The sequence below is a fragment of the Hibiscus syriacus genome, unplaced genomic scaffold, assembly GCF_006381635.1.
Source record: "Hibiscus syriacus cultivar Baekdansim isolate YM2019G1 unplaced genomic scaffold, ASM638163v2 tig00110126_pilon, whole genome shotgun sequence".
NCBI classification, from domain to species: Eukaryota; Viridiplantae; Streptophyta; class Magnoliopsida; order Malvales; family Malvaceae; genus Hibiscus; species Hibiscus syriacus.
This window is the reverse complement of record NW_024062601.1, coordinates 613,593-625,197: the sequence shown is the minus strand read 5'-3', so window position 1 is coordinate 625,197 and position 11,605 is coordinate 613,593. Positions and strand designations below refer to the sequence as shown.

The 11,605-nt window shown below is 34.3% G+C and overlaps 1 protein-coding gene across 1 annotated transcript; it reads right to left on the bottom strand.

Annotated features, from left to right (window-relative positions):
- Positions 1-3,439: 3,439 nt before the first annotated feature.
- Positions 3,440-6,709, bottom strand: LOC120215616 (receptor-like protein kinase 7). Its single transcript, XM_039213254.1, has 2 exons — positions 4,072-6,709; positions 3,440-3,972 (listed from the first exon to the last, which is right to left on the bottom strand). The coding sequence occupies exons 1-2, from the start codon at positions 6,620-6,622 to the stop codon at positions 3,563-3,565; spliced, it is 2,961 nt and encodes a 986-aa protein (XP_039069185.1). The 5' UTR covers positions 6,623-6,709; the 3' UTR covers positions 3,440-3,562.
- Between the last annotated feature and the right edge of the window lie 4,896 nt (positions 6,710-11,605).

Genomic DNA, 11,605 nt, shown 5'->3' with positions numbered 1-11,605 from the left:
AACCTCAAGCGACAATGAATTGGCCTCGATTTGAACCCCTCCTAAGGTAAGAGATCTAACCCTTTTTCCCTCGTTTTTAATTACATGCAAGCTTTGGTTTCATTTTTATACATATATTTTTTTATTATTTTTAAAATCTACTTTAAATAAAAAATAAACCAAAAAAATACCTCAAAACTTTGATATTATTGCTTTTTCTGTTATGGAGAAATCTAAAAGGGGAAACCCTTGTTACATTGTGGGTTCGGGTACTTATAAGCCCGAAAATATTTTTATAGCTTGCTTTCTTTCCATTTTTTCTTTTTTTCGAATGAAATTATTACAACTGAAACAAGATGAGTATTGCGAGCTTGGCTGGTTTTCGATTGCTTCTTGTGATATGCGTTTCTAACACTGCAGGAGACTCGGCTCGTGGTTGGTGGCAGCGTTTGGTGGCCGATGGTTGATGCAGCAAAGAGAAGGCCTTGGATTGGTGAGCGGCAACGGTTGCTGAGGCTCGTTCTGGACTGTTGGATGGGTCCATATCATACAGTTGAGATGAGAGGCGACAGCTGGAAAGTAAAGAAACCCTAACGGGTTTGGGCCCTGAACCGATCTCGGGTTGGGTTGAACTAGGGGTTGCGCTTCAAATTGCTTTGTACTTGGGCCCAGAACTAGGCCAGGCTTGTTTGGTAGCTAGGTTGGTATTTTGGGGCATGTTTGTTGTAATTTGGATATGTTAAGAAAAATAAAACAATAATATTAATTAGTTATAATAATATATAAAATGGGACGAAAAATGAGTGTCGACAAGTTTCATATGTGTTCACATGCACAAATCGAACGACTTTAGTGGGTAAAGGACTAAGAATGTAGTTTAAACATTATATATATGTAAAAGTGTATTAATATTTATATTTAAATAGATCTTACTTTATATTCACTTTACATTAATAAAAAAAACAAGTTAACTGCCCACACAATTTTTGGTTTTTTAGCCCAATAGGTCACCCGCCATAATTATTTGGACCAATAGGGCACCTCAAAAATTAATTTGGGATCTACGACATTTTCTATAGTCCAGGGCGAACTCGTCACGTCGAGGTGACGAGTTCCATGGGATATAATTTTTATATTTTGGACCTAGTATTTTAATATTTCCTGCGAAACTCATCGTCTCGAGGTGACGAGTTCTATTAAAAATTATTTTTTGGATTATTCTATTAACCTAATGTTGGAAAAAATACACAGGAACTCATCACATCGAGGTGACGAGTTCTATTAGATTGTTTTTGCTCTCCCAAATATGGTAGATTATGTTGAAAAGAACACCTTCTTCGGTTTCGACAACTTGCCATTTGGGTGGACGATTGTGAAAAACTTGTTTGCCATATCTTCAGAGAGATATTGGTTTTTGCTTGTTCAAAACAATTGTAAAAATAACAAGTCTTGTAAAGATTCATCTGAAGTGAGTCAACTTAAAACAAATACGACCAATCATTAATTACCATTCAACAACTCTCCAGTGAAATGTCATCTCAATAGGTATTTATCGCACCAATAATGCATATGTCATTTATTGCTGAAATAATGCATTGTCCCAAATAGTGGTGCATTATCATCTTCTACAACTTTTCTGAGGTCATTCAATGCATAATTTAAACAACATTTTAGACAATGGGTGGAATAGTGGTGGCTCATCTTGTTCAATAACTTTTCAGTGATATATCAACTCAAATCAAAAAACTTTTTATGGTTCATTTATCACTTCATATCAGAAAAAACGTGTGTTTATCATAGGCCAAATAATGTCTCATTCCACCAATTTTTGAATGTTTATTTAATCATCTTCAACAACTATTAATATGTGTGAGTTTAAAGCCATTTTACTCTTCTATTGAAGCAAAAAAAAACATCTTCAATCTTTCGAGTTTTTTTTCAAACATGTTTATTCAATTGCCTTTTACGATTGCAAATCTATAACCATGTGTTTTCCAAAAAAACATTCAACTACAAGAGTTGAAGTTCAGTATAGAAACAAGAGTTTTACTCGGCAGCAGTAGAAAAGTATCTTCCTTATATTATAAATTTTCACTATCATGCACGAGGTTTCATCTAAGCGATGATGTAGACCTTGCTGGAATGATTGAGACATATTACTATCACTTTTTGTCTAATGTTGATTTGTTTGTAGAGTTTGATGATCTCAACCTTTCTCGTATCATTGAGGATGTTGTTTCCATCTTGAATATCCAACGAACTCAGAAAAATGATCAAGAAATAAACATAGATGATGGAGACCCAAAAGCATGGTTCCAATTCGTACGTGAATGGCAGCTACAAAAAGAATGTGGAATTGAAGAACCTAATCTTACCTCTAACAAGTCTACTGAATACGAAGATTAAAACTTATTAATCAATATTGTTATGTCAATAGTTTTATTTAATGTTTATAGTGTTCGTAAGGTTAGTCCTATTTACGACATTATGTTAATGTATTAAGTTTGTAGTTCTTTTCTTCCTAATGTTTATGTTAATGTATTAAGTTTGTAGTTCTTTTCTTCCTAATGTGCATTTCTGAAAGTCTAATCTAATGTATTAAGTTTGTACTCTTTTTGTTAAAAAAAAATCTAATAGAACTCGTAATCTCGACGTGACAAATTCATGTGTATTTTTTTCCAATCTTAAATTTGCATAATAATATGAAAGAGTAATATTTTTTAATAGAACTTTTCACATGGAGGTGACGAGTTTTGCATTAAATATTAAAATATTGGGCTTGGAATATAAAAATTATATCCCATAAAACGCGTCACCTCGACATGACGAATTTACCCCGAAATGTAGAAAATGCCTTAGATCTCAAATTAATTTTTGAGGTACCTATTAGGCCAAATAATTACGACGGGTACCTTATTGGGCAAAAAAAACCAAATTTTTATATAATAATTTGTAGTCCATAATAATAACAATCGATTATTTAAGGGCTTTTGTTTTGGTCTACATAAAGACAGAACCAAAACCCAACCTAAATTTGTCTTTATTCATTCTTATATTAATTATATTATTATTTGTTAATTGCTAATTTTTTTCATTTTTTTTGTTAAATAACAAATATTCTCACAGATATCTGTTAATACTCTAATTTAGTATTTAAAATTTAAAATTTAAAATTTCATTGACAATATATAATATATTTTTTTATATAAACATGCACAACATACATTGAAAATGAATAATTGATGTTATGGTGACACAAAAGAATCAATTGAAACAAAAAGATGAGTCTAAAATAAAAATATCGGATGTAAGGTGTTAAAATTCAAACTCAAAATTTATTAGATGTTATTTAAATATCATTCCAAAAAGGACAAAGTTAACTTCCGAAATGCAAACTTTAGCAAAAGAAATCGGAATTTCTTACGATTCAAATCCTAAACGAAGTGAGCACCTGTAAATATTTCCCTTTGAGGTTAGGCTCCATCAAGAAACTTATTATACATATACATTATTTAGCTAATACTTTACCACTAATCAGTAAAGCTTATAAAATTACGTAATATGTTACAATGTTTGCAAGACTTTATACTAGTAGGCCGAGTTTCTCGGTTGAGTCCAACGTTGCTTCCTTTATCTTCCGGTCACCACCTTGTTTACCGATAACGATTCCGACCAATTTGCATGGTTGAGATTCTTCCAGCATTTGAACCACCGTTCTCATGGTTGGTCTTTGAGCCGGTTGTCTATTAGTGCACAAAATGGCTATTCTCAACACCTTGATTACATCTTCTCTGAAAACTTCAGGGATTCTTGGGTCAACTATGCTTAAAACACTCTCTTTGGTGTTTATTTTGCTGCAAATCCAACTCACTATATCCTTGTTATCTCTGAACTCGGGTTCAATCGGTCTCTTCCCACTCACTAACTCCATTAATACCACTCCGAAGCTGTACACATCGCTCTTCTCGTTCACCTTGCACGTGAAACCATATTCTGCAGAAGTCACAGTTCACTACTAACAATCAGAATCTATATAAACAATCGCATAATGTATGTGTGTATGTATGTATTTGACGGGGTAAACATATATACCAGGAGCTATGTAGCCATGGGTACCAGCAATGACATGAGTCGAGTCTTTAGCAACGTTGGCCTGAACGATCTTGGCAAGTCCGAAATCAGCAATCCTAGGCTTAAAAAACTCATCCAACAATATGTTACTAGATTTGACGTCGCGATGGATCACCGGCCTTTCACATCCGTGATGAAGGTACTCGAGTCCCTTTGCTGCTCCAACCGCAATCTCGTATCTTGTGTCCCAATCAATCTCCATTTTGTTACTAGTATGCAATCGATCCCACAAGCTTCCATTATGCAAGTACTCGTACACCAACAAGCATGAGTCCTCACTAGTGATGCTGCAGTAGAGCTTCACCACGTTAACATGTCTTATTGAGCTCAACGTCCGCACTTCCGCATCGAATTCATTTTCTTTTCCGGCATGTTTGCTGAAGGACGTACTCCAGCTCTTTCCGCCACTATGAGAATCGGTTTTCCGTATGTGCTTCACGGCGAGTTCAACCCCATTCGGAAGCATTACTTTGTAGACGTGCCCCGATCCTCCTTTTCCAATCAGATTGCCTGGTTTGATGGAATCAAGGATTTCATCTTCACTGAAACTTAACACATGGAAAGACTTAACGTTCCAAGATTCATCCTTCAAAGAACGTCTGTGATCTTTTTCGACTCTCCTTACATATAAGAAGAATCCGAGGCAAGCAAGCAAGATCGTTGCACCGAGCACGACACAAAATATAATTGTTCGAGCATCTTTAGACAAGCCAGAATCTGATGGACATTGCTTGAAAGTTCTTATACTTGAACTGCAAAGGCCCGGATTTCCAGTAAAGCTACCATTATATGCTTCACTTGAGAAAGATTTTGGTATAGGACCGGTTAATTTATTATAAGATAGATCAACAAGGTTCAGCTTGAGCAACGACAAACTCTCTGGAATTTTCCCGGAAAGTTGATTTCCGGAAAAATTCAGAGTGTTCAACGTTGGCAAAGATCCTAAAGATGATGGGATTTCGCCAGAAAGAACATTATCAGCCATGTTTATGCAACTGATGGAAACACTAGAGCCTAGTGAATCTGGTATTGAACCGGACAACTTGTTGTTCTGCAAGTTAAGGTTGCTCAATATTTTAAGTTCCCCGATTCCATGTGGGATTTTCCCGGAAAATTGATTGTCGTTGAGCTCAATTCTAACCAAAGATTTAGCTTCCGAAATCTCTCCAGGCAATTCACCTGATAACCGATTGTATTCAGCCGATAATATCCCCATTTGTTTAGCGTTCGTGATATAAGATGTAATTGGACCTTCAAGTTGATTGTACGCAATATCAATTATATCCACTATCGGTAATCCCCATATTCCCGCCGGAACAATGCCGGAGAGCGAGTTGTTACTGATTCTGAACCGCTTCAAAGTGGTGCAACTCGCGTAAGTCGCCGGAATTTCGCCGGAGAAGTTGTTCTGAAGCATAAGAAGAGCTCTCATGGTACCTTTCTTGCACATGTCGGGCGGAATAGGTCCGGTCAAGAAATTCTCCGATACATCGATGTAGTTGAATTCAGCCCAAGAACCGAGTTTTTGAGGCAAAGGACCCGTCAATAAATTAGTGTATAGAGACAGGTTCACCAGTTTCTTGAACTCGCCCAACTCCGGCGGCACTCCGCCGGAAAACCTGTTCTCAAAGAGTTGCAGGCTTATCAGATTTTTCATAGACCCCACTACTGCAATATCTCCTTCAAGATTGTTCGCAGAGGCATCGAAAAATTCGAGCTTCGTAAGGTTTCGCAATCCGACGGGAAGTTTTCCGGTCAACTCATTGTTGTAAAGCTCAAGCTGCCATAGCTTGTGAAGCTTTCCGATCTCCATGGGAATTTCACCGGACAAATAATTGTATTGAAGCTCCAATTCTATAAGCTCAGTGAGGTCTCCAATGGCGGGTGGAATCTTCCCCTCGATGCTGCAATTCGCCAAGTAAAGCCAATTCAGTTTCTTTAACTTCAAAATCTGATCAGGGAATGGAGCTCGATCGAAAGGAGTGTCCCCGAGGCTTAGCACAGCAAGATCCGTCATGTTTTGAAGCGAATTCCATGGGAAGATCCCGGAAAATCCACTTCCGTTCAAGTAAAGAGACTGTAATTTGGCGAGGGATGATATATCTGGAAACAAACCGGTGAAGGGATTGTTTCCGAGATCCAAATACTGCAGGTTTAAACAATTACCCAATTCTTCAGTGATTTCTCCGTGTAATGAGTTGAATCCCAAGGAGAGCTTATCCAAGGATTGAAGCTTACATATCGAATCCAAAGGAAGAACGCCCACCAGGTTCTGGTTCGAAAGCTCGATTTCCTTAACAGACCCTTGGGCGTTGCAAGTGATTCCGTTAAAGCTACAAACAGAATTTGCAGACTCCCATGAGTCAAAAACATTGGTGCTTGATTCATTCAGAGCAGATTTGAGGTTCAGTAATATTTGGAGTTCATCGGATTTTACCCAACAAGGCAAGTAGAAACAGAACATCAGACAAAAACAGAGAAGGATTTGATGGTATGAACAGGCGTTTGACATGTCGGAGATTTGAAACCGTTAAACGAAAGGGAATAAATTTCTTCGAGGGGTTGAATTTGAAAGAAGAAGGAGTGTGGGATATTGTAAGAAAGGTGGCGAGTGAGTTATTGCTGGGGAGGACTTCTGTTATATACTAGAGGGAGTTATTTCCAGGGGAATTTTTGTTTTTAATTTTTACGTTACAACGGTCACTGTTTTGTAGTAAAATCTGAAAAACAATGGCAAGGAACAGTAATTTTTATAATAAAATATTTTTAAAAGAAAATTTTCTAGAATGGATGTTGTATCCGCCACTAACTTTATAATGTAAAATTTATAAATAGACATTAAATTATATTAAAATGATTTTTTTACATTAAACTTTCAAAAAGTCATATAATAGGATTAAATTTTAGATAAAATAAATACAATGTTATTATTTATCATTAAAGAGATGACGTGACATGTTAAATTAACTCATTTAATCCTTTAATTATAACTAAAATTTTAATTAAATTAATTTTTATTATGTTCATTGAATTGAAAAAATGGATATAATAAATTAAATATTATTTTTCAGTGTTTTATTATAAATATTGAATTTTTACTGTATAAACTACTTGATAAACTATTAAAAGTTATGGATTGTTTCAATTATTTTTATTTACGTTTGAATGTCTTCTTGATAATGTGATGCGATAATTTTCTTGTGTTAAACTTCTTAAAAAAATCAAATGCTTGAATTATATCGTTTAATAAAAAAATAATTACATTATTGAATAGTTTAATTTTTTGGATCTCAAAAGTTATAGATTTTAAATTTTACAAATACAATCATGATTAATAAATAATTAGTGATAAAATAATTTGACGAATGAAAATTTAAAAAATATATATAATTTTTAATTTTGAATCTAAATAGATTTCCTATATTTTTAAAAAAAATAAAAAAAAATAATTTTTTATGAGATTATTACTTAAAAATATTAAAAATATATCAAAAATGAAACTTGATGATACATGCATCGCAAGGCTCACATCAAAGGAATAAATAATAACTCTTCCAAATGATCCACTCATCCAAGGCTTGGAAAAGAAGTCCAGAACAGTAGCAGACTTGCAACGACTTTTTGAATGGGATTCTAATCTTATTTGGTCAACATATCTTCTGGAGATACAATTGTTTGTCTCTTAGCTTCCCAATGGTTCTTGAATCGCATAAATCCGATATCGGAAACTCAATATACGTTCATTTTAGTGAAGACATCGCATGCAAAAATTCTTATACGAGATTAATATTTGATTTTGTAAATATTACAAATTTTTAATATTTATATTGATTATTTGTAATATGATTTAATATAGGATGATGCATTATCTTTTAAGATTAGATTTATTATTTTATTAAAAAATAAGGTTGAGTTCAAACATTATTTTTTAGTTATTATTATTTTATGAGGAATTAGAGTTAAGGCATATTTAGTTTGTTATTATTTTATTCGTTAGTTATTTAGGACCTTTAGAACTCAACCCCTATATAAAGGAGGCTTCATTCAACTTTTTAAGATTGATATCTTTGATTAATAATACAACGAGAGTTCATTTTTGCAAGTGTTGATTGTCTTGTGCTTCGAAGCTTCTTCTCCTAGAGTTCTTTCAAGTTCTTGTGAGGCAGATTAATCTTCCCACTCCAATTTTCCTTTTCATCCTGACTAGGAGGGTTGGTTAGAGCCATATTATCGAGTTTGTCTTTTCATTGCAACTAGGAGGGTTCGATAGGACACTTATCCATCTATTTTCCATAAATCCATCCACACCATCATCATCTTTATCGTTCACCTTCATAAGGGAGATCTTTTGATTTATTGGTTATCTTACTTTATTTTCAATTTCTTTATGTTTTGTTTATCTTGTTCTAATCTTGTTTCTTACCTTATTTCTAGCACTTATGCCGTCACCTTCCCCTATTCATCCCCTTTTGTTATTCATCGAGTCTAGAGCTTTCTAGGCTTGATTCTTCAACAAGAGTAACGTTCATTAACTCACCATCGCTTCCCTATCAATTGGTATCAGATTTGGGTCGATTCTTGGAAAGAATCAAGTAATCTTGCTTATTCTTGCACAGAAAACCGCCATGATACCTCAACGGAGCTAGTTCGCAAAAGATTCATCATTTCAAGTTCTTTTTTGTTTAATTTTAATTTAGATTCAAATTCTTCTTGTTAGTTTGCTATTTTTTATCCAAACAAAATCACAAAAAAATCAAAACTTACAAAAGAATGAATTTAAGGCTTATTTTCTCCAGATATTATATTCATCCTAAGAGTAATCTCCAGTCCAAAATTTACCCCAATCGGAGTTCATTAGAGCCTTCAAATACATCGTTCAAGTTTCATTGGCAGATTCGGTCTAGAATCTTGTCGAATTTCTTGAAAATTATACAAGATGAATTTCATGGTTAAAATTTCCATATTGAAACTAAATATATTGAATATCATTCACACAAAAAATAAGAATTTTTGGAGATCAATAACTCCTTCGAACAAAGCGATCACAAAAATAAACTATTTGAGGACTCACCGTTCAGTAGAGTCTACTGGATACTACTGAAGGTATTTAGTTCTGAAATTTTACAGGTGGTTTCTACACACATCGAACGACATTCAAAAAATTTCCCAAAATTTTTTGACACTGCTAACCCCCTCAAAAACGTTTCTCAAGTTGACCCAACTTTTTTTAGGTTTCTAGTTTGGTTCTTTTTTTTTCTCTTTGACTCTTAATGCTTTTGGTTCTTTTGTTTTTCCTTTTTATTGTTATTTTACATTATCTAACACATTATATTCCTTGTGTTAGTAGGACTATAGAGTTTGCATACTACTTCCTTCTTTGCATTCTCTTTCTCTTTGAGTTTAACCCTTATTTGGCCTCTTAGAGCTTTTAGGTCTTTCTTATCGCCTTTGCTAGTAATCAAACTCCAATACGAACTGTGGAAGACTACATGGTAAAGTGAGTTTTAAAGATTACAAGATCAGCTTACTTGCCTCTTGCTGTGTTACTTTCTTGGAGTGACTTGTGAGTTTTCTTGCTTTGTTGAATTTTATTTCTTTTACTTTTATTTTACTTTAAATGTTTCGTTAAGTGTTGTGATTTTCAGGATGTATAAATCAGGACAATTTTTCAAACATAATTGTATGGTTATACATCGTTCTTTAAGCACTGAAGATACGAAAGAAGCTAATATTCAAAGAACAAACATATTGCATTCTCGATGTTTGATACAAGGTAAACCTTACTCCATAATCATTGAAAATGGAAGTTGTGCAAACATGGTGAGTAGCAACTTGGTAGAGGCACTCAACCTACCTTGTCAACAACAACCAAAACCATATTGTCCGTAATGGATTAATAAAGAGTCTGAGATGAAAGTCACCAAACAATGCCTAGTCAAACTAAAGATGGGCAAGTATTGTTACGAAATTTGGTGTGACAAAATTTGGTGTGACGTAATTCCAATGCAAACTTCTCACACCCTTCTGGGAAAATCATGGCAATACAACAATGATGTTACCTACTATAGTAAGGAAAACAAATACACTTTGAACCTAGACGGTAAGCCTTACACTCTCAGGCTAATGCCACCAAAAGAAATCTTGGAAGATCAAATGAGAATTTGTGAGGAGGTATGGAAAGAAAAAAAAGAAAAAGTTGAGAAAAATGCAAAAGCAAAAGAGGTCACTAGTTACAAAAGCCAAAAGAATAATGAACCATGGGAGGTGAGTGAACCTAATTTTGAGAAGAAAAGAGTGACGCAAAATCTATGTGTGAGCATAAAAGAATTGAGAGAGAACCTTCTTTAGAAACAGCCTTGCATCATTGTTTACTTTAGGGAATCAATTGTTTCAATTTCTAACATTAACAAAGATTTGCCTAGTTTGTTTTCATATCTTTTACAGGATTTTTGAGAAGTGTTAGGTGATCCACCTTATGGATTACCACCAAAAATAGGAAAACAAACCAATCTAATTCAAGGTTCCATCATACCTCATTAAACATATAATCTCGAACAAACCAAAGAGCTAGATTTGTTATAAAAAAAAGCTACATCCGGGAAAGCCTTAGTCATGATGCCATCTTAATGATGAAACATGATTTGAACAACTCCACAGGCTTTATAGTTAGTGCACAGGATATCCATGTAAATGATGAAAAAGTGAAAGCAACACGAGACTGGCCCATACCATCTTCCATCACCAAGAGTTGTCTAATGGTGCTAAGTGACCCTCCTAACGGGTTACCACCTGAAACCCTAATCATTATGCCATATCAATGAAGATTCATGATTTACGAGATTCCAAAAGTCAATATTTTATTACTCATTTTAATGATATTGTAACGTATTTCTTCTCTTTTTTACAATGTAAGACTCTTGAAGTTGTCATCCATACTAAACATAACTACTTTAGGTTTGTAAAAGGTCAAGGTAAGCAAAACATAGTAGATGATGCACTAGCACGAAGGTTCTACAGTCCAAAAATCTACTCTTGAGAATTCTTAATTCATGAACCACACTTAGGAGACTTAAGAGATTACTTTAACAAACCAGTTGACATGGTTTTTTCAACACTCATTCTCGCCACACACAAGTCAAACCATGGAGAGAATATATGAAGCAATCATAAAGAAAGCGAATAGTAGTCGGTGCCATGTTGAATTTAAACCTAAACATCATATTACAAGACTTGTATGTAAAAGAGGATTTCAAGACTACAAGAAATCAGTCTCTACAAAGAAGAAACATAGACTATAACTCATAAAGACACATCACATTCACTACTAGAAAAAACCCCTTTAATGACGCGCAATGTGCGTCATCTATGGGTGCGGATGACACATAAATGTCTGTCGTTGAAGCCAGCGACATGAATTTTTTATGACACGCAATTGTGTGTCATAAATCTATGATGCGCATTTATGACGCGCATTTATGACACACATTTATGACGT